The sequence below is a fragment of the Aphelocoma coerulescens genome, chromosome 8 (assembly GCF_041296385.1).
Source record: "Aphelocoma coerulescens isolate FSJ_1873_10779 chromosome 8, UR_Acoe_1.0, whole genome shotgun sequence".
Classification (NCBI taxonomy): Eukaryota; Metazoa; Chordata; class Aves; order Passeriformes; family Corvidae; genus Aphelocoma; species Aphelocoma coerulescens.
This window is the reverse complement of record NC_091022.1, coordinates 2,487,297-2,511,316: the sequence shown is the minus strand read 5'-3', so window position 1 is coordinate 2,511,316 and position 24,020 is coordinate 2,487,297. Positions and strand designations below refer to the sequence as shown.

The 24,020-nt window shown below is 40.2% G+C and overlaps 2 protein-coding genes across 5 annotated transcripts in view; both read left to right on the top strand.

The window, feature by feature from the left end:
- Positions 1-24,020, top strand: part of RABGAP1L (RAB GTPase activating protein 1 like) — a 236,230-nt gene that overhangs the window by 78,057 nt on the left and 134,153 nt on the right. The window lies entirely within an intron of this gene.
- Positions 1,828-3,301, top strand: GPR52 (G protein-coupled receptor 52). Its single transcript, XM_069023068.1, has one exon. It carries the CDS (start codon positions 2,010-2,012, stop codon positions 3,093-3,095), a length of 1,086 nt encoding a protein of 361 aa, XP_068879169.1. The 5' UTR covers positions 1,828-2,009; the 3' UTR covers positions 3,096-3,301.

The following is a 24,020-nucleotide window of genomic DNA, read 5'->3' as shown; positions in this document are numbered from 1 at the left end:
AGGAGGAGCGGCTCAGGTGCAGGCAATCATCGCACGGGGGGAGCGGGGAAGCAGCGGCAGCCGCTCCAGCCGCACCGCGGTAACAGGACTCCCTGTCAAGTGTTGGACATAGCGGCTGGTGAGGATGCGTGTAGGTGAGAAAGCTTCTCTATTGCTTTAGCAGGGAATTGGAGAAAGGAGTGATTTTGTACGTGCTCTGTTGCTTATAGACAAAGGGAGCGAATAGGCGGAAATGTTCGGGGATGTTATAAAATCTGAAAGGACTTTCTGTACAGCGTGGCGATGCACGACAGGAAATTAACTCCAAAAAGAATGCTTTCTCTCAAAGTGCTGCAACAGAATTGAACATTTGGCTTTTCTAGTATCTGAAATTCCTCCTGAAGACACGGCAAGGACTATCAGAAACATCAGAGAGATCCTGGTACTTTTAAAGAGACTTAAAGCAAATGCCAGCTGAATGACCTTGGAGATCATTTGATGTGGATTCATTAATTTTCACTGCTAGTCTTCTAGTCTCAGGAACTCTAGGATTAATGATGGTTTTAACATTGTAGGGGCCTTTCAAAAACCAAGATTGTATACATATAATTACCTGCCTAATGATTCCTGAACTAATCAAGCATTTACTTAAAACTGAACACAGAAGATGCTTTCTTTTAATATTTTCTCTCTCCATAGCTGTGAATAAAATGAACAAGGTAATGTCCTGCAAATAGAAGAACAAATTTTTAAAGCAACTATTTTTTATGCAGACCATCTAATAAATATAGAAACCTTAAACCCCTGAGAAGATGAAGCTGAGCAACAGAATAATGGAGTAGTAAACAATGGCAGCTTTTCTAGTCAAATCAGCATTTCATTAGCTTCCCAGCAGAATGCAGATGGAAGTTTCTGAGCTCGTTGTGTGGGGGTTTGTGAAATGATTCAGTTGTTGCTACAGAGGTGAGCAATGTCATGGATATACCTATGAACTCCTGGGTACTGAGCCACTATAGTAGATACGGCAGAGTTTCTAAAGATGATTATTTTAAATTGCCATTGCTGAAATTAAATTCAAGAGGATTTATTTTGTCTGTGGGGACGCTGAATTATGATTCTGGCATTCGTAATTGTAATGGACTATAACTGTTTAAAGGAACTGTAAATATTGACATAAGTCTCCAAAATCTATTCTTAAATTATTTTCATTTTTAAATGAATAGACACAATCTTCCTCATTGTATGTGAGATGTATGTTTGCTTTCTTGGGAGCCAGAGGACAAATCTGCCTCATCCCCCACCTGTCTCCCCCTAAATAAAATTCATTATTCATATCCAAATAGTGGTGAGTCTATTGGAATTAACCTTGACAAAAATGTTTTCCTTACCTTTCCAATGGATAGCATGGATAAGATGGAGAACCATCTTCTGAACTGAACAAGAAAAGAAAAGATAGCGTTAGAGGATGAACTTTTTCCTTTAGTCTCCAGTCAGTCTGTGATTTAAACTAACACGTAAAGATTATCTCCAATAACTGCTGGTCCAGGAAACCTGAGCTGTACTGAGGTTCCTCCTTCCCTTCCTCTCCCTCTCCCCAGTATATCCCAAAGTAACTGACTTTCTCAGGAAAATAAGTCAGAGATTTCCCTCCCCTCCTTCCCTGGGAAATGAATGTGTCTCTTTTGTCAGTTTTTATTTCTGTTTGTTTTAGAAGTGCCTTGTGTTTGCTAAAGATGGGTCAAGAGCACTGGAGGAGCTGATCAGTGGCCTTTCTCTTTCTGGCTTTTGTTTTTCTTTTCTTTCTTTCTCTCTTTCTTTCTTTCGTTCTTTCCTTAAAGCCAAGGTGTGCCAGAGGTGATGCACTGATGCTGAGGAGGCATCAACAGCTATGGGACTCTAATCCTCTCACATGTAAGCACTGGCAGTGTCTGCAAAGAGAGATCGTGAGGCGCTGAAGCAGAGTTTAGCTGCTGTTCAGCAGGTCACCTGCTCACTAAGGCTCAGATTGCACAGTTCCCTAAGCACAAAACATGAACCAGTCCCGATGGATTGAATGGAGGACTCTGAATATGAGCAGTAGTGTTATGAACATATCTGAGCACCTCTCCTGCCCTCTTGGATTTGGTCACTACAATGCAGTTGACATCTGTATCCTTGAGACAGTCGTTATTGTCTTGCTAACATTTTTAATTATTGCGGGTAACTTAACTGTGATATTTGTTTTCCACTGTGCTCCACTCCTGCATCATTACACCACCAGCTATTTTATTCAGACCATGGCCTATGCTGATCTTTTTGTTGGAGTCAGCTGCTTGGTTCCTACTTTGTCACTGCTCCACTACTCAACAGGTGTCCATGAGTCCTTGACTTGTCAAGTTTTTGGATACATCATCTCTGTGCTCAAAAGCGTATCTATGGCATGTCTTGCTTGCATCAGTGTGGATCGCTATCTCGCTATAACAAAGCCTCTCTCCTATAATCAACTGGTCACACCTTGTCGCTTGAGAATCTGCATCAGTCTGATCTGGATATACTCTTGTCTGATCTTCTTGCCTTCCTTCTTTGGTTGGGGAAAACCTGGTTACCATGGAGATATTTTTGAATGGTGTGCTACCTCCTGGCTAACTAATGCCTACTTTACTGGCTTTATCGTGTGCTTACTATACGCTCCTGCTGCCTTTGTCATATGTTTCACCTATTTCCACATCTTTAAAATTTGCCGGCAGCACACCAAAGAGATAAGTGATCGGAGAGCTCGATTTCCTAACCACGAAGGGGATGCTGCTGGGGAGACTGGGCACAGCCCCGACCGCCGCTATGCCATGGTTTTGTTCCGGATAACCAGTGTGTTCTACGTGCTGTGGCTCCCTTATATCATTTACTTTCTGCTGGAAAGCTCGAGGGTGTTGGAAAACCCAGCACTCTCCTTCCTAACAACGTGGCTTGCTATAAGCAATAGTTTCTGCAACTGTGTGATTTATAGCCTCTCCAACAGCGTGTTCAGGCTGGGACTACGGAGACTGTCAGAGACAATCTGTTCATCTTGTATGTGTTCAAAAGACAGGGATGTACGGGACCCTAAGCCAAGGAAACGGGCTAATTCCTGCTCCATTTAAAGAAGACGGGCACATGTAATCAAGTGCAGAGTTTTGATAGTATTTGTGATATCTGGAAACTTGCCAGAGAGAAATGTTTACTTTAACAGCTTGCCGTGGTGTTAGAGTGAGTTTAAAAGGGATCCTGGAAAAGGCAAAGGCAGCTGTAAGAAGGGTCACTGAACTCTTGTGAAATTGTCAGGAGAACAGTTCAACAGAGATGATGAAAGAAGTCAGAAATAAAAATCTTCCAAAGGGCATGGAGTAACTACCACATCAGAGGAGGCTCCTCGTAAAACAAATTAGTTAGTTACTATCTTACATTTTCCCCCTTGTAGCCAAGTTGTCTTTGTGTCAGAATACACTGTAGCCTTCAGAATTGTAATAGATTTAAGAGGAAGCAATCAACACCACAGTATGCAGCTATCCGTAAATTATATACTTGAGGACTGTAGTAGGTACTGCAGGTAATAATCAGCTCTGTCTCTGCTCACATATTGTACAATTTTCAGTTGTACAAAACATCTGCAGTGCATAAACCCTACCCTGGGCATGACGCTTTGGGATAAACTGGCTCGTTTTGGTACAACTTGCACAGAAGCTCTCCCTCTCATTTCCCTGTTTTTCCATGCTGTGCGACCCTTATATTCCACTGCCTGCAGGTGGGTGAGTTGACGGCACCTGTGAGGTAAACTGAGTCCCAAACCATTCTTTCTGCAGGAAGCAATAGCCCTCCCTGGCTGGCTGACTGCAGCTGCCCATGTACAATTTCTTCAGTCGTTCCCTCTCTTGACCCAGTTAAACCAGCACACGGTATCGATGCAGTGTCCTTTAGGGTGTACTAAAGCTTTTCCTTACGGGTTCCACAGATGCAGACATGATAATGGCACACAGCAGTGTGCAGCACTGCCTAGAAAATGAAAACTAACCCACCCTTTTCTTTGGGAAATGTCAAGAGCTTACTGTTGTAGCTGTCAGTCTGTTGTGTGAACCTCACTTGCACATAGAGTATTTTTTTTAAGAGAAAGCGTAAATTGTGCCTCATGTTTTCATAGCACATGGAATAGGTCAATGCTACCGGATTAAAAATTCACACTTGCTTCAAGAGAAATACTTCTGTGCAGCTCTTTGTTAGACATGTGTTCTCAGAGGAGGTGAACAAGACAGTTCAGTGTTAAATACAGGCCAAGAGCTTTAGTGTGTCCTTTTGTACTGAACTGACTTTCATGAAATCCTTTGATTTTGCAAGGGCACACATTAGGTTTGTGTAATAAATTGCCAGGGGTTCAGATGCATGCCAGTCAATACAATACTTAAATTATAACTTTGAACCAAATGTCATTTTCTTAGATGGTTATTGGCTTTTTAAAAAGGCCCAATTATTGATTATTGGTGCCTTTTAACACTGCACTATTACTCCTTCTTTCACCAAAATGCATATGTAAAGATTGTGCCTATTACTTTTTGTAATGAAAGCTGACCACGTGTGCACACTTGTGGTTTGACTCTAGAGCTCCCTTAATGCTGTACTCTTTGTTCTGTTGAGGTGGTTCTGAACCCCTGTACATTTTTTTAACCTGTAAGAAAGTTGAAACAATGGAATAAAGTAGTATTATATCAATCAAACTCAGCCTTGGCGTTAGTTCCCTGATGTTACACTCTGTTCTCCTTGAAGGTCCTTTCGGGTTAGGACTCAAGTGAACAATTTCAAATCCAAATTTCAAAGCTGCTTACTTGATGTCTAAAATGTTCTTATTCTGATTTCTGGCATTGCTCATCTTCAGAGTAGATTCAAACGTGACTTGAAACATTCCTGGAGCTGGGCTGAGCTGCTGCTGAAACTTGGCTCTCATAGGTTTTAGGGAAAAATGAATGGTATCCTTTGCACGGATCTCATAGTGCTCCATGTCTACAGGAATGTATTTGCTGCCTTCTTTTGACAAGTTGATGTTTATTTTGGGAGGCTCTTTTGGCTCGCTGCTGCTCTATAGGGTTGTGTAACCCCAGCTCTTCCACAAACACGATGTGGATTCATTTAGTTTTGTCATTATTTTGTCATTTTTTCCTGCTTAGTAGGCCCTCGGTGGGCAAGACTTAGACAAGGAGCAGTGAAATATCCTATTTCTCACAATTCACAGGGCTGGTTTCCTACCAATCAAGTCATTTTATATCTGTGCTCCAGAGCTGGCTGCTTAGAGCTTCTGATTTTCACTGGCATTTCTGGTGACAAGTTTCTATGGGACCTTCCGAAATGCAAGAAAAGTTCTAGCAAGTGCTTGAAGTCGAACTAACGCTTATTGAACCCAGCCTGCAGGCAGCAGATGTGTTGTGAGTGTGGTATTGTAACTCCAGATGTGTAGGAACACCCAAGCAAACTCACTTGGGTCAGTTGTGCCTTAGCTGAACCCTGTTTGTGTGACCTCAGCACGTGCAGTTGATGTACAGCAACTTCAAGCTTTATTGCCCAAAAAGGGTAGGTCACAGGCAGGGCTTGGCCTCAGGGGCTGCACCACAAAGCTTGCTCACTCTGAAGGGCACAGGTAGCATTATCTTCCTCTCTGCCATCGTGTTCAGTGTGTGGATTTGTTGGGTGCAACTAGAGATTTCCTTTTTCCTCAGGCTGTTCTTAGAGGGAGAGAATATAGGAGAAATCCAAAGCCCTGGAACTGACTTGTAGGTTCCAAGGTTCTTCACCCCCCTTTCAAAGTTTTTTCGTTTGTTGAACGTTGGCTTCATGTTGTTGGTGCAGGAACACTGTTTTGCTTACCTGGACCCTGAATTTCAGCTGCTGTAAATTCACATTTCAACCTATTCTCTGTACTGGAATCTGTCAAATTAAACATCCTCAGTGGATTTAAGTATTGCTTTTCTTCTTTCTGTTTCCCAGGTGACCGGATTTGACCTGGTCAGTCACGTGAATCTTTAAATTTAGTGTGTGTGTTTCATTTTATGGAAGGGTTTTCTAAATTCATGAGTTAAAATTTTTATTTGAGGGACATTCTATTACTGTTTACTAATGCTTTCTGAGGACTCCAGCTGGTGCTAAATTCTCTTCCAGAATTAGAACGCTGGGCATTTTAATGGATTAAAAAAGTCACAGAAATTCCAGTCACCCAATCTGTCACTTTGGATTTTCATTCTGTCATTATATAAAGCCTGAAGTTCTTGTATGAAAACCTGATTAAACAATGATACTTTTAAAGCTGGCTCCCACTTTCATGGGCCTGAAGATCTTTATCATTTATGAAATACCTGGTAAAGAGGAGACCAGACACTGACTAAAGAAGTTATGTGAAAAAGTCATTGTTGATAATACAGGTAATGAAAAGGAAACAGCTGTAAAATGCGAAATGAAGAAATGAAGCTATATGCCTGATAGATAAGCAAAACAAATACATATATATATACATATATATATATATATATGAAAAACTCCTTTATGCAGGTAGATTATGTTGTGCTGTTACATTTCTCTGGGATACTTATGCTTGCAGCACACCAGGGGCAACGTCAAGGTCGACTGCCTTACCATTTTTGGAACATCATGTCTGCAGCCCAAGGAAAAGTCCAAACAATGGTGTAATGGCAGCAAAAGAACTACCAGAAAGGTGTTTTTTTCTTCACCAAATTCTATGTGCTTCCTTATTTTCAGGCTGAGTAAATTTCTTCTTAAAATGCTGTTCTTTAAAGGGAAGGGGAACTGTAGTGCTGAAAAACACATTGCTATCTTTGAAGGTTTACTTACTGTCTTAGAGTAAGATTTTCTTTCCCAGTTTCTGTTTAAGAATCCATTTTGTAATTGTACTCAGTAAAGCATGAGGTACTGTGCCAGTTTTATTTTTGTGCAGTCTTTGTGCTTCCTCTGCTGAAAAGTTGGGAAAAGTTGCTTTGTTGAGCTGCCTTCACAGGTAGTTTAGGAAGACCTTTTAAAAACGGTGGTTTTATTGGTTAATGATTAATTTTCATTCATTAGTGTTTGGCAATAGAACGTCCTTGAGTACACTTAGTTTTTACACTCAGCAGAAGTAGTAAAATGTCCTTTTATGGGTAAATTAACTTAGCAGTCGATATTAGAAATTGAGATTTAATGAGGAGTTATTTCATTAGCTATTTCATTTCAACGTGGAGCTCTTTTATCTTTCCATATTACAGTTGTAGCTAAACACCTAAGTATACAGATGCTTTATTTTTTAAAGTTGCTGTTGGAATGCCGGGGATCTGCATCTCTGAGCCCAGGTCGCTGCTGTTCCAGGGTGGGAATATCCCTTTAGCAGCTCTCCAGCTCAGGTGCAGCACGCTGGGCAGCCCCGTGGTCCTGGAGCTGAGTTTGCCAGGGAGCAGTGCCAGAGGTTCAGCAGGGGGAGCAATGTCAGTGAAGGTGGCAGTGGCTTCCTCAGCCATCCACCGGGACCAGCTGATTTGCAGCTCTTTAGTTTTATTGTCCCTGTCACCAAAAGGAGAGGTTTAAGCCTTTTGACTTCATCCCTGCCCGCTGTTCCCTCTGGCTCTTTTTTTATGGATAGAATGGTGCATCCTTCTACCGAAGAACTGAATTGGATTGATTTTGTTGGGTTTTTTTAATTGAAAAATTTCATATATGTCATTTGAATAGCCAAACCAAGCCATTAACTGCTTTGTTAACCAAATGCCAATTACTTTGTAGACCTTTCCAGAAGTGGCAGCATCACTGAGGTAGTGTTCTCCTGTCATTTGCAGCATTGCCTGGAACATTGCTTAAAGATAGCACTTTCCAGAGATTACATGGTTTTTGCTAAGCCAAATACAGAGTTCAAGTAAAACCTGATTTTTTTCCCCCTATTTTACATAGACATATTTAATGTTTTTCTAAGTATGTGCTGAACTTATGCATAGATCTCAGCATTTTTAATTGTTAACCAAAGTCTTTGCCATTATTGTTGATTGGATGAAAGTGATGTGGGCTATTCAAGAGGAGATTCCTACACATGGATTTTTCTCGTCTTTCTGTAAAGAAAATCTTCATTTCCCCATCTGATATTAGGACAATCCCCTGAGCTCCATGAGCTGTAAGTGCTAAAGGAGTGGGATGTGAATGGAGAAGAAGCTGTTAATGGCTCCATGCCCCAGCACAGCCCTGAGAAAATACTGAAAACCCCTCACTTTCACATCCATAATTTCTTCGGGCTCCCCCTTTGTGCAAGTACTAGGAAAGGTAGGATGAATATAAGGAAACCTTAGGGCTTTCAGCTGCACTGACCAGTGGCTAGGAAAAGTAATTTCAGGCAGTAAAATCTTTGGGACTTTATCCCAGTTTTACACCACCTGCTGCCAGACTTAACCCTCTGGAGCAGACTGTGACACCGGCACTGCAGGGTTTTCGTTGTAAGCACCATGTGACTCTGTCTGGACAAAAAAAAGGTGACTGGGAGCAAGATGAAACTTTTCTAAGTGCAGTGATTACCAGGGAAGAGAGTTTCTTCTTTCCTATGCGATGTTGATCCCTGCCTCAAAGCTTGCAATCTAAAATGTGCAGCTGGCAGTGTTAGGAAAAGAGACAAACACCAGGGGTTTGAGAAGGGGAAGCTCAGAGATGTCAGTGTCATCTGACATGTGAGGGCACTTGTGCATCTTGACAGCATTGCTCTTTGTTGCTTTGTTTTCTTTAAATGTCTTTTTTTCCCCTCGTTCTGTGTATTATTTAAATAAGCAGAAATTCTTCTCATCGTGGAAGAAGTCAATTTTATGAGATATTTAAATGAGGGATAGGGTAGTGGTTTGGGCAGGTATAACAGAGGGTCCCAAGTCACTTGTGAAAACATGTACTACTTCAAATTTCATACACTTTAGGCAGGAACATCTTCAAATACCTGTCCCAGGTGAAGGTTTCCACTCCTTGTATCACCTCTCCAGTGTTGTTTATGCTTGTGCAGGTATTATTGAAAAGTTCTTGTGGGACAACTAAATTTAGAATTGTAAATGGACAAATGATGTTTTCCATGATAGAATAAATTTGTTCTGCCTTAGGAAAGACACTGGCTGAACCTCCTCATATCTCAGTTGTTTGGGGTCATTGGCAGCTCTGCACAAACTCAGTTTGGGGTAGTGGTGGGTAGGGCTGAAGCACCTGTCTGTCCTCTGCTTAAACTCCTACTGGTGAAGTTAATCCTCTACAGATGAGGTGGGAGACAGCTGAAAGCAATAATGCCTTAAACTGCCCCAGCAAGACTTTGCAGAGCTGTGTTTGAGTTTTTAATGGTAAGGAAATTCGTTATAATTTTTAAAAGAGAGGTCTATATGCTGTGAGTAATGAATTGTTATTAGGTCAAGACCAGAGTAGTCTGGTTTTCATCTGTGCCCTCAGCAGGCCAGAAGGATCTTCATTTGAGAATTTCATTATAATCAGGTAGATTTTCAGGCACTGCAGTTTTTATAGGGAGTTTTAATGCAACTGTGTGTACATAAGGATTGTAAATAGTCATAGAATGGCAAGGTTTCAGTGGCAGCTTTTGGTGCATTTCAAGGGCTTTGGGGAGCACTTTGTGGCTCAAGATGGGTATGGTCTAAGTGTGTGCTGAAATTGCCAAAGCCAAGACAGCAAACACAGGCTGTAAATGCAAGATGATTATCCAAAACTACTCTCTCTGCCATACTGGATATTTGATACTGTCCAGGCAATTATCTCATGTTGGTTTATGAAGATGCTCTACAGAAAAGAAAGAAGTCTAACACATGTAAGCAGAACTATGTGCTGCCCTAATGAAATTATGGTCATGATTTTTGATTTTTCAACTCAGGACTCACGTGTTTTCTGTGATCTCTCACTTTGGGAACTCCAATTCATTATTTTCCTTTTCTGGCTGTGCTTTACTTGATCTCTGGCTTTTGGGTTTTTGAAGTTCAATTTTAAATTAGAGTTTTCAATCCAATTTTGCCATTTTGTAGCTGTGTTCTTCACTTGACTCATGTAAAAACTTTTGTGGAGTATTGGAAAGGTCATGTCCTTGAAGGGAACTGCATCCAGTCTGAAATGTACTTAGGCTGCATTTCATTGCATCTGAAAGAAGTCTTGCTGTACCTTGTTTACCAGATTTCAGGTGTCTTGGCAAGAGCCTCAGTGAGAGATAACAAGTTCTCTAACATCCTCTCTTGGGCTAAAACGTTTGCCTCTGATTTTGTTTGTAAAGGTTGCTAACTAAAGAAACTATTTTGTGGTGAAACAGTATTTTGAATGGGGTTTATGGAGATAATTTATGTGTCTGTTGTATTTCCTCTGGCTCTGATGGTGGAACAGGAAGGTTGTTGCTTAAGTGCTGCTGGAAGTTCTGTCCACTTAACCCCCTCCCTTTTTTGGGAGAAGAATGTCTGTGATGGTTGGTCATTGATACAATTGGACTTGAGTGATCATCTTATTTTATGAAATTCATTGCATTAGTAATGCCTGTAATTTGAAAATAAAAATCATAACGAAGTGCTCTTGCAATAATGGTATTGATTTTGTTTAAAAATATACCAAGATGAAAATTCTTTACATTGGTATAAAGACATTTGAAATGTGGTGTATGTGAGGAATACCTGCTGATAATTTGTTTTAGGAAAGATTTGGATTTCAAGGGCAGATGAAATTCAAGAGATTAAATATCAGTTCTGAAGAAAAGCAGGTCTTGGTTTTCATGCAATAATAAAATGAATTTGATCTCTTTCCTGTCAGGGGATTTTGGGTTTCTGTAAGTCACATTATAGAGACAGTAGTTTAACGAGCCGTGGCTTACCAAGAAGTGTTGAGATATTAGTAATTATAAAAATAATTAAGAAGATTACTAGAAATCATCTCTACCATCACCATGATGTGCCTGGACCTTGAATCCCAAACGTAACTAGCCCACGGTAGCACAGCTGGAAGGAATTCTGAGGAGCAGCAAAGGAACTCTTTTTCTCTAGAGGAGAGTTAAAGTCTCTAGGATTTTTCAACTTAGAAAGGAAGATTAAGGTACAGGGGAGTTTGAGAAATCTGTGGGGTTGGGATTGTCCTGGGGGAGAGCTGGGCATAAGTACCCACTATGAAAACAAACTGTGTGTGCAGTGAATCATGGGAGACACTGACCAAAGACTCTCTGGATGGTAAAAGCTGACATGGGTTAAAAATTCAGGAGAGTTTAGGGAGGAACAGTGTGTTAAATGCTGTCATCATCGTGCTTCTGGCCCCAGAGTCCATGTGCTGCAGAGTACCTGAGGCTGGGAGACTGTGGTGGGGGAGGCTGTATGCCCGAGGATGTTTGCCCTGTTCTTACCCTCATCCTCAGGCATCTGCTCCTGGTTGCTGTCCCAGCCAGGGTTGATGCCCGGGCAGCTACGGGCAGACCCACAGTGTCTGCTCTTACCTTCCTGCTCTCTTCCCTCAGTACATCCTTTCTGCTTCTCATTTACTCACTCTGGATGTTTCTTTTCACATTTGGTCTGTCAGGAATAGAATGCCCAGTTTACTTCAGCTGCTTTTTCTGAATAAAATTTTGAGTGAGAAATGAACATCTGTGGCTGTGTGTCTTTGTATGTGTGTGCAAGGTGGCAGTGAGGGAAGTGTCAGGATGATCAGCTGTCTCCATCTTTCCTTGCTAGGGAAACAAAATACCTTCTGGAAAAGCACCAACAAGCAGTTGTGAAGGGACTATATTGCTAGTTCTGAGATCAAGTATTTGGGGATATACTTTTACTTGGGAAAAAAATATATATAGTAGTTAAGAGCCAAGCTGTTTGATGGGCAGTCATAGCAGGAAGGGCTTTTTAACCCTATCTAAATAGCAGGACTTTTTAGAAGCCAAAGGGATGCTGCAAAAGCAGGGTTGCTGACACTCCACGTGGGTAAGTCGAGTACCCCAGCCAATCTGCAGCTGGTTCAGCAGAAGTCCAACAGGTCCTCCACAACTTGTTGTATCAAACCTACAGGATAAAAGAAAGGGGACTGCCATGTTGTATTTAAGAAAAGAAAATCTGTGATAAAATTTCTTTGCCCCGACAGCCTGTGTGGCTGACACACAGTTTGCAGTTCCCAGCAACCAGCTGGTATTTTCTCAAGTACTTCTGCACTCCCCAAAGTTAATAATGAAGTAACAGCAAAGTCGAGGCAAGTACCTTAATGAGCTGTGATGAGGATCCAGTCCAACAACATTGTTCCACTCCTAATCAGCACAATGTTATCTGTTTTCTGAAATAATGTGTTATCTATCGAGAAAAGAAACCAGAACTCAAACTAGATCTGGAAAGAACTGTCACTGCTGTATTTATAGAATTGGAAACAGCTCTGCCTGTCAGCAAATCTCCAAAACTATATATCCTTGTTAGTTTTCTAGAGAGGAAGGCTGTTCCATCCTACTCCTTTCGTTTTAAAATTGGATCAGTTAACGTAGGTTTGACCCTAATAACATTTTCTCATTTGCTTTTAAAACCACTATTGCTAGTCATGTTCTGTGAATAAAATGTGATTTTTTTTTTTTTTTTTTAAGGTGCATTCTTGGTCAATCCTTTGCTAGATTTGAGTGCCTAAATCCTGAAGTGAATTCTCTGTGCTCAGATTTGTTTTCCTGTGTTGCAGCTCCATGTACTCCTGCACCTTCAGGCTAGCTTGAATCATCTTGCTCTTCTTCATGTTGTGGAAAAGATGGGAAAATGTCAGGCAAAATTGCAGTTTGGGATGTCAGTGTTGAAGTTATTTTGACGACTGAGTTTGTCTTTTTTGTTTTCTTAGAGCAGAATTGAATTTCTCATCATGTTGCAGAAGCCAGCAAGACCATGAGTATTTTTGGTTTTTTCTCGTAAAGTAATTACTGTTTGAAAAGAAAAGTGCTTGTACAGAAAACTTTGAAATTTCAGGTGGATATTTGGATTATGTTGTAGGCTTTTTTTCTGTTACCATACTGGAAATACTGTTGTCACTGACAATTTAAAATACTGAAAAAGGAAGGTGTGGGCACTGGCAGGCGTTTCTAATATGTCTCCTAACAATGTTTGCAGTCTAGAAATCATCAAGACTTGGCAATCTTTTTATCCAAAAGCATTTCTGTAGCTTTTCAGTATGATTGTATGTTAGCACAGTTACTTCTGTACATTTTGGTCCAACCCTTCATTCCTTCTGCAGAAAATTCCCATTCCCTCAGGGGAGCCCAGGAACTTCAAGGAAGTTTAACTCAGTTTTGCATATTCAGCCTAGCAGTGATACGGTGAGCCCTAAATCCTGATTTTTTGGGAGCTACACACATGGCTCACGAGACCTCCTTTGCAGCAGCCTGGAGTGGAGCAGGGGCATTGCTAATGAAACAAATGTGCCTCTGTGTTCGTGTGCTTGGCTGGAGACAATGTGTTAACATCTGTACCAAAAATCCCATCTCTCATTTCTGTTTAAAAATACTGCTAAAAAATCACAGACCATGAAAGAGGGAAGGGAGAGGGCACTTAGCTCTCCTTTGTTGCATTGCACTTCACATTTTCAGTCTGCTTTTGGAATAAGCCAGTTGACAGGCAGGATTTGACAGCAGCATTATTTTTTCAGGCATGTAAAAACACTACTTCTAGGAATATTATGCGATATTACTTCACATTAGTACAAAAATCCTTTAAATATAGATTGTTTTGGTAAATCCAGAACAGCTCAAATAATATCCTTGAGTTACACTTTTAAAAACTTTGTATCTCTACTTTGTATCTCCAAGGAGTTTGGCTAAATTTTGTTTCAGTTTCTTTGTCGAGCCTTCCCTTTCCGCCTAATTGCATTGCTCTGATTTTGTTTAATTTAATGGGATATTGGCCATTTTTCCTTGAAGTGAAATATGACCATACGAATATAAAAGGCATCAAACCATTCTATGACTAGATGAAAGATTGAGATTTAATCTTGATTCAGTCTTACTTTTGTTGCTGTCATCTGTTCCTGTCCAGTTTGTCTGATGGACTGTTTGAAAAATCAAAATTAGAGTTGGAATCTCAACTGCTATAGGGAGTGTGTGGGGGACTTTTTATGAAAAACCTTCTTTTTTATTTATATGAGACTGTAATCTTAAAAAAGAAAAATGTTCTGTAACTGTTTTATGGTGTGTAGAACTTTTGTTAGATATTTGCTTCCTTGACTGCTGCTACAAGAAGCCTTTTTTCATCCTGTGAGAACTTTGTGCATAACAGAAGGTTGTTGGCCACACTTCAGTTTATTCTTCTTCTGCCTTGATCGTCCACAACAAAATAACCTCATGCCTTCAAGTCAAGTTCAGCCTGTGGCTTTTGCTGTTAGAACTGGACAGAATGATTTATCTTGATTTAATCTCTTCACTTTTGCTTCTTTGCAGCAGCATCTCTGGCAGTGTTTTGAGTTGACCTGCTTTCTTATTAATCAGTTTCTCTCAAAATTAGGGCAATATTAGCATACATTGTGTTATATTTAGATTTCATTCTTCTTGGAGTTCGATGAATTCACAGTTAGAATGGGAATTCAGTATTTTGTGCCATGGAATTGGTATCCTGGTTTGGTAACTATTCCAATCTTTTAGGTCTGGTTTGGAAGATTGGCAGCAAAATCATCGCTCTGAATATGTATGTAAAAATACATATTCGTAATATTTATAATTATTTTAGTTGTAACATTTAGAAAATTGTCACTAACATTGACCCAGTTGTTTACTTCTCCTAACAGATGTGTAGTTTTGATAAAGCAGCATGTCTGAAAACTTGCTTTCAACACTGATAGAAAGGGCACTTTCCTTCTTTTTGGTTTGATGGCTTGTTTTTAGAACAAGAAATATTGTTCAAACACATAGTGAGAGGCTGTAAAAATGGGCAATGTTCAATTCACACTCATTTCATTATTAGCTGGGAACTCACAGGAGGTAAATCTGTGTTTAGGGAAAGGCACAAATCCATTCTGAGCTAGGGTGAAGGAGAATGTCCTTCTTCCTCACCCTATCACCTGCAGAGATCCCATCTGGGAGCGTGGAATGAGCTCCAGATTGGGACTGGAACTCATCCAGTCGGTGTTCCCGAAACCTTGAAGCAAACAGAACAAAGCACAACCAGAGTCATCCTTTGCCAGCACTGACCCCTCAATGACAAAATGGTGTTCAATGAGAGTGATACTGCAAAGCATTAATTCCCTTCAGCCAGTGTGGGAAGTTGTGCAAAGGTGTAGGTTTGAAGTGTGAGCAGAATATTTTGCCTAAAACCTTCACCTTATTTGTGAGGGTGTTTCTTTGTATTGTTATCAAATATTGGCTTGTGGAGCAATTGGTTTTTTACACTTCTGATTAGTTAATTTATTTCTCTCAGTAGGGCAGAGAGTGAAAGAAAAGAGAAGTAACTTAGTTATATTGACCTTTACTGGGTTTGATTTCTATAATTTTCTTCTTTTTTTTCCTATGAATATAATTTATTTAGACCTGTGAAGGAGAAGATTACTTAGAAAAGCTTGTTGCTTTTTTAATTCCTAAATTTTTATTAATTACTTAATTTTATTACTAAAAATTGCTTAGGGGGAAAAAAAGATTGGTTTTTTTTGGTGGCTTCAAACAGCCACTTTTCTCCTGGTTGTGCATTGTTATTTTTATCTTGAAGAAAATACCTGATGATCCAGATTCTATCTGTTCTGGCACCTTCTCAGTCTCTAAGCTTATGTTCTCTTTATACTCTTTAACCTTCAACTAATATTTTTTCGTATTTCAGGTATAAATTCTCTATCTAAGATAAATCCACCTTCCCCCCCACCCCCCCTAATTATGAAGATATGACCAGTAGCCAATCCAGATGGATTCTAATCAGTTTTGCACTTCTTGATGCTCCCTGGTTGCCTCTCAGAGGTTCCCTCTTCCTGGCCTATCAGTAACCTCACTGCTCCTCTTCTAAACCTCAGTATTACAAGGTAGATACCCACAGGGAAAGATCTTTAAATTTAAAGGTCATTCTCAAATGGCTGTTAGAGTGGCAATAATTAATCAAGAACAGCAAGGACTTTTGGAGACAAAAATTGTATCTCACGGCCTTTAGAGCTTTGGATATTGTGATGCTTTTTGAGGTGTAGCAGAGATAGAACAGCACTTGGATACCTGGGGATTTAAGGTAAAATTCCCAAACACTCACTTGAAGCTCCTAAAAAGACTTGGCCTGATGTTTCAGGATTGCTGAGCAACCCAAAATCTCATATAGGTAACGCAACAACTGTGGAGTTCTTATGACAACGAGTAAACAATCTTCACATCTAGTCTGTAGACTTACTGGGATCTGAAAATGGATTATTTTCTTTTAACACATACATTACACGAGGATCATTTTTTTAGTCAAGATAGGGATTACAGTTACTTAATCTAAATCTACTTTCTGATTGTTATGTTGTGTCCCTGGAACCGATGGTTACACTACTGACAGAAATACTGTTACCAGTTAAATTTAATGGGTTGTTTTCACTCTCCTATTTTTCATTCATTTTTATATATATTTAATTTTTTTTTATTTTGTCATTCTTCTCTTTTTCTGATTCTGCCTTTTCCATGTAGTTGTAGCCAGGTTTTTTCAGGCTTTTCTAGCAAGCAGTGCTCCATGTTCTCCTGAGAGCATTGTGGGTGGAAGCAGAATGAGTGGAAGAGAGGAAGAGCTGTTGTAAGAGGGGACTGAAACTAAAGGAAGTTTGAATTCTTTGCAAAGGTGTGTGTTTAGGTGGTTCCTCCTGATAGCAAGGTGTCAAATAGCACATTTTCTACTGCTGCTTTTTAGTTTAAATTGGGAACTGCAAGTCTCCACAGCATGAACAATTAACAGAAAGCAGTTGCAAACCAAGAAGGATTTTGATCAACAAAAACTATTCGCAAGACTCAGAGTTCTGCTCCAAAAGAGAGATTTTAACTGGATTAAAAACATGGGTGAAAGGTTGAACAATATGGGGGTGAATGAAATCAAAAGAAGCAAATGCTGGAGCCTGTTTGCCGTTGCTTGCGTGGTGGTGGCACCCATTGCCCTCATGGAGAGCTTGGTCTTGCTGGGCTGTGTTTCCATTAAAGTTATTTTTTAAGCTGGCTGTGCTCCTAAACTCAGCAGTCCTACTTTGTCTGATGTCCAGGATGGCTGGTAGGGTGGGTGACTTACACTGCTCTTCATCTGTTGGATGCGAGATTGGTATAAGAAATAAAATAGCAGGTAACAAATGGGTGGCAATAAATCACAATTCTGCTCTGTTGGAACAGACATTTTTTCTCCTATCTCTTTCCATCATCCAGTAGAGAATTTTTTTTTAACTTCTTGTTAAGGTCAAGAAGCAGACAACATCCATTCTTTCACTCTGGTTTTTTCCAATTCCACCATTTATGTAACAAAACAATTCTGTTAGAAATAGGAGTTTTCTCAGAGGCTGGTACTGTTACATTTGTATGTGCTATCTTGATTTGAGCAATAATAGCTGTAAAACAGGGTTAGAAAAGCATCAGCTGAAACTGTTGCTTGGGAACACCTTGTTTGCTCAGTCCCTGGGAATTCTTGGTGTGAGGCAAGACTGCACCGGAGTGATCAGCAGCATCCCTTGTCCAAGGAATGAACTGATGTCTTTAGTGGGCCAGGTATGTAACTTTGTGGAGATGAATGATGCATTTTAAAAAAAATGAAGTTTTAGAACTCCATTTCTTCGTCTTGTCCCCACCAATCACACAATTCCAGGCTTTTATGGGACTGTGTGAAGAAGGGCCTTGCTAGAATTAGTACTGTTACTTTCCTGGCTTGTAGGGAGCAGGGCAAGAGGACACAGCCTCAAGCTGAGCCAGGAGAGGTTCAGATTGGACCTCAGAAGGAATTTCTTCACGGGAAGGCTGGTCAGGCATTGGAAGGGGCTGCCCAGGCTGGTGGTGGAGTCCCCATCCCTGGAACTGTTCAGGGAACCACTGGACGTGGCACTCAGTGCCCTGGGCTGGGTGACAAGGTGGGGATGTTCCTAGGTTGGACTCAATGGTCTTGGAGGTCCTTTCCAACCTAATTGATTCTGTAATTCTGTGAAACTGGAAGCTTAGCAAAGGCTTTCTCAGGAAAGCTGTCAGTGCATTTCTCAGGATAACCAGACAGGCCGGTTTCCAGAGTTTGGAAATTTTCCTCCTTAGAGTGTGAAGAAAACTTCTGCTTCTGATGAGGCTGCATTTTGTACAGATCAACCCCAAAAATACCTTGCAACAAAAACCAGTGAGAAAAATCTTACTCTGCCATTAGTGACAAGTTTGTCCCCGTAAAAATAATTTGAAGAATCAGAAGAGTGGTGTGAAAACTCCATCCTGGGGCATCAGCATGCTTCAGTGTAAAGCAGGCAAGTGTTCAGCAGCTCCTTTTGTTACAGGCAGTGTTCTAAAATCTCATGGATGCTGCAGCCTTTGGCAGAGGTAGCTGTGAGCTCTGACTGAACCGAGTGTCATTCTGTTACCATCCTAAAGAAATACTGTACAGTGAAAAAGGAACTTTCTGATACCAACTCAACCACACTTCCCAGGCTTCCAATTACAGTAAGTTGTTCACGTTTATGGCGTTTCTAGGTGGGTAAGAGGATGGGAATAATATCCAGGCTATATGATCAGGGCAGTAGAATTCTGGTAAGAGTCTAAGTTGTTAGTGCAGGAAATACTGGTTCACCACTACATACAGCTTTCTAAAGCCTGAGTAAAACAACAGGGTAATTCTAATACTGACATGGATGTGACTGTGGAGGCTTAAATCAGTGGTTTATAGGATTGTTGTAGCATTGCTTATGGGAAGGTTATATGAGCGATAAATTGTGTTGGTGGTGTATTTATGGAGAACGTGGAGGGGGATGAATTGCTAACTGGAAATAAATGTAAGGCTTTGAAGCCCTGTTTGTGGTGTAAGTCATGATGCATTGTTCAAAACAGGGAGCTGAGAAAAGACATTATTCCTGTGAATAGATCTGTCCTGATTGCTGTAGTGATGTTCTCCAGGTGCCTCGTGCTGCAGATGATGCTGATTATTGTTGATTGTCACATGCCTTTTACTGTCTGCTATGTAGGTGTAGAAGCAAAGGTCTCAGTCCTCCTGTCCTCCCCAAAAGAACAACTAAGTGCTTGAAGTTATCAAGGAAAGAGCAGAATTAATTTGTTTTAATAATGATTAAAACACAGCTGACCCCAAAAGTAAAAAAAATGAAGGCACAAACCTGTGGACAGGGGCATAATTGTGGTTCCCTTTGTGAATGTACATTGTGCTGTACATTCCTATGTACACGAGAACTAACTTCAGTCTTAGAAAAATAAGAAAAGTGAACGACATAGAAGAAATTGATGCGAGGGCAACTTGCTCAGAGTTACCTGAACATCAAACAGAAGTGTGTACACAGCAACAAAGAAGGAAGTTTTGGCCAAAATTTAAAAGAAGGCTGATTTTTGTCATGGATTTTAACCTCCCAAGCTACCTCTACTCAAGCCCTCAGGACCATCCCCACAGAAATAAAAAAAAACCCCACTCTAAGTGTAGTGTTCCAGCCTTTGAGAAATACGTGTGTGGGTTTTGGTAAGTAAGTAGCTGGATATTCACAGGTACAGCATGTGTTGCATTTGGCATCAGTGCTGGGCAGGACAGATTTGTAGAGGCAAGGATTTAGTGAAAACACAGATTTTGAAGTAATTTGTTTTCTTTTTCTGACCTGTTGGTCAGAAACTGTTTTTTTTAACAACATTAAAACGGGCAACAATTAAAAATGCCAAGTTCTTCTCCTGTATGTGTCAGTGAAAATGGCCTCCTGCTGCCCCTGGCCGTGGGTATTGGAAGGAGATACAAACTGAGAGAGAGCTGGAGTAGGTGGGAAAGATTCATTTCCATAAGAAATGAGGCTAAAAATACATTTTAATGCATCACTAGTAGTGATGTATTGGTGAGAGCAGGTTTCATGAAAAGCTGTCTTAGGCAGTTAGAGGATAATGTTGTTCTGTAATTGGGCACTGAAAGCAGCCTTGGGATTTTTTGCTACCAGTATGGGAGAACTGAAAAGATAAAGGAGAGGTCGAAGAGTGGTGGTGAAGCTTTTTCAAACAGATTTGAAACAGAAACAATACCCATGAACACTCTGAATCACAAGATGGTGTGTGAGTGGTGTCAGTGCTAGCATTTAGTCACTGCTGTTAAAGGTACTGAAACAGAGCATGTTTTCAGGGGGAAGGCAAAGCTCCCTGAAGCCTGCTCAACTGATTCAACAACAAAACACTTGGGAGAATAAAGAGAAGGGATAATAAATATATTGGAAGTGGAGTGTGTAATAGAGTGCTGTTATCTGAAGCACTGTGGGAGGAGTCCTCTGGACATTGCTGCTCTTAGCTTTTGATGTGGCCCTTTACAGTCCACAGAACAGAGCTTTCAATTACATGGGACTGAAAGCAGAGGAGAAGGCACAGGCACAGCTTGAGTGGTCTGGTAGTTCCCATGTTGGCAAGTCCTGTTCTGGTTGTTGTACTGGGAGGGAATAACTGATAGGCCCCAGGTCTGAAGGAGCTTTGCTCCTGCCTCCCGTGTCACACTTGTCCTGTGTTTGTCCCTTTGCCCAAGGAGGCAGATGAAGGAGCCTCTGAGCTGTGCTGGGCACTGCTGCAGGAACATGAGTGTGATGTGGATGATGCTGGCTGTAGATGGTTGTGCTTTATCTGAGATGATTGTTCAGGTTGGCCAGTAAAATAAAGGAAAATATTGCAGAGTAGGTGCCACTTGGGATGCTCTGAGGCTACTGCTGAGGAGCCAGAGGGAAACAGAGGCTGTTTGCTTGCTGAAATCAAGGAGATTCCTTTCAGCAGAGAGTTAATTTTCTTAAGGAGGGGCAAGAAAATGAAATCTGTCAACTTTAGTTTACCTCAATTTTATGACTTTACGTTAGTAATTACTTAAAGTAACTTCAGTTTTTCTCAGAAACTGCTTAGTAATTTATACCATAAGAGTGTCAGTAGACTTTCAAATGTCTCATCTTCATTTCTTGTTACAAACCATCTACACTGCTGGTGTACTGCATGGCAGCAGTGCTTCTCTGCCTCTCTCATCTCCAACAGAGTAGGTGCTCGTAGGCAGAAACCAATTAGAGAAAATGACTTCTTCTGAATGCCTCTGTCTAAAAGAAAATAACCTTTATTCCTGTTAACATTGGTCATATTTAATGCACGTACTACTGCCAGGAGATTCAAGCACAGTTAAGTGGAAATGACACCTGTCTGCTCTAAGAAAGGTTTTAACATAAAATGTTCCAAACCCAGTGACAATGTATAATGTTCTGTATGCTAAATGGAAATGTAGTGTAGTCATTTGTCTTAATTACAGTCAGTCATTTTTCCTTACAAGTCAAATGTTAATATAGTTTTCCTTTTAATTTTTACACTGTTCACATTCCTTTGGTATCTAACATATCACATATATATACATACACAATTTAAATAAAATGTTACAACTGTTGCACAGATTTTAATAGTTATTACCATATTCCCCATTTGTGTTAAGAACTTTTGTATTACTTTGTTCAGTTGCCTGCTGATCTTCTTCTCTAACACATGGATCTCTCCACAGTTCTGATTCCCCATTGTGCCAAAAGGCTTGGAAAATTTTACATGATTATGTGGAAAACTATTTTTTTTCCTAGCAAAGCAGTTGTGTTTTGTGTTAAAATCAAGAACTAAAAGTAAAAACCAAGAGCAATAATGATTTAGAGCACTGCTCAGCCTGACAGTTGGAAGAACAATGATGGTAAAATGAGGATGTCTGAGTCAGAGCTGAGGCAGAGTTGTGCTCTGCTCTGAAGCTGGGTAAAATGAGGCAGCAGCCTCATTGCCATTGGTGTTAGTAATGGAAATAATCTGGGCTCCAGGTAGTATTTACTGATTTTATTAGTGAGATTGAGGATTTGCAATCAAAGGGAAGAGTTTTCAGTGAGGCTACTCAAGAGGACAAGAAATATGCCACACAGGGCAAGCAAGGAGGTTTAGGATAATGTGCTCCCTCAAATGGAATGTTTTTCAGTAGTTGCACAGAAACAGGCAAATGATGTCATCACAGTTCATACTTATTTAAAAAATAACTTGTTTGGTTACTTTTTGATGTAAGGAAGATTTTGAATCATTGTGGAGCTATATGCAGAAAGAAGTCTCTAAATCATGCTGAATGCAATCGAGTTGAGTAGTTTTCTGTTCTGAAAAATTTCAGGTATTTTTTCAGTTTTCTGAGCAAGACCCCTATTTAGTTGGTCACTGAGCTGCTCAATTCCAGTACCCAACATGGGCCATGGTGTTGCTGTTCTAACTTAGGTGTTTATGTTCAATCATTGGTTCTATTTTATCTGAAAGACAAATTAAGTTACATCTGTACAAGTCATAGCAGACTCAACTGGTTGGGTATGTATGTTGTGGCTCCCAGAGTGTACAGCTGCTAAAAAAAGTAATTAATCTGCTTTCTGCACCTTCCTTACCAGCCCAGGCTCTTGTCTTACTCCTGTCCCTTTATTTGGGGTTTAGATGTTCTTGTATGTGTATTTGCTAAGAGGAGTTACTGGTAGGAATTCTGGAAGGAGGAGGTCTCAGGTGAGAGTTTGTCTTAAAACTAACCTTGGTTCTGTTTCACTTCTAAAAATACCTTTCTCCTTCTTTTCACTGTTGTGAAAAATTAATTCAGTGCATTTGCCTGCCCCATCTCTAGTGTGAAAGTGAGAAAAGTCTGTCTTGGTAGATTTACCAGTGCTAATTCCATGTCCACAGTCCTTTGGGCAGTGCTATTTTCTGCCTCTCCTATTAGGTATTTCAAAAGAGATGTTTGGGATTTTTTTTATTTGCAGGACTTAGAAGCATTCTCCCTGCTGAAAAATATTGGAGGGGATAAAAGATAAATTTGTTTATATACCCATTTCATTAGGTACAAACTGACTGAATATGTTACTTTGCTACATTTACATGCCAGTTCTGGATATGATTGTATTGTTAGAAACCAGACAGAGGACTTGGAATCCACAAGGTCTGAGCATTTATTAAGGCCTTGATGAAATTTGTGCTTGGGGAGTTAAAAAGTAATAGTTACTGGATTTTGTTAAACACACCTCTATAGGATAATCAGGATTAAACATTGAGTGATGGAGAACCTTGATCATATCAACAGAGATGCTGTTCTTTGGGAGAAATTATCAACCCCTCGTTTTGTCTCTTTAATTGCAACAATTCCTATTGCAGAACTTTGTCTATAGCTTTCAGTGAACCCTTTTGTTTCACAGAATCCATTCTTAACTAAAAAGCAAAGCAGAAATATAAACAGATTATCTACTGTCTGCACATTATGTGTCTGTTGGTCTCTGTTAATGTCAAAGAGATGTATGTTGTGGTATTAGCAGGCTGACATGGATTACTTTAAAACACATTCCCTTTCTCCTGATTCCCATCTCCTGGGCCTGAGCACTGACAGAATTACTGCTCTCCTCCTTGAAAAAAAGGAACCTGCAAGCTCCTTCTTTTACAGCCTTGTGGTTTGGCCCCACACTGTTATTTTCATGCACTTCAACTTGATTTAAAATGCAATTTTTTTTTTTTTTTTTTTTCATTTTGTATTTCACTTCTTTCTCTTACATACAAAATGTTACTTGTGTGTTTGATGCATATAATTTCTTTAAGACTTTCTGTATTGGACTTGGAGATAGTGATTTATCTAAATTTAGAGTTGAAATACAGCATATTGTACATACTATTGTCTTTTAATTGTAGGGAGTGCCGAGCAATTTTTAGTCCTTACAAAATTTAGTTCTTATTCTTCAAATGTGACCAATTATCCAATACAATTCGTTGTGGGTGTGGGTTGGTGTGGATGTGGCACAGCAAGCAGTGACATGCAATATCCTTTTTGAGGAGCGTCTATTGTGCTTCTAAAATACCTGCTGACAATAGCTGCCAAAATTAGGCAGAAAATGGAGAGTAAAGAAGATATTTGAGGCAACAGCTTAAAACCTTGCCACAGATT

Excerpts from the sequence above, each read along its gene's own strand:
- GPR52 (XM_069023068.1), top strand. The coding sequence starts at position 2,010 with ATGAACCAGTCCCGATGGATTGAATGGAGGACTCTGAATATGAGCAGT.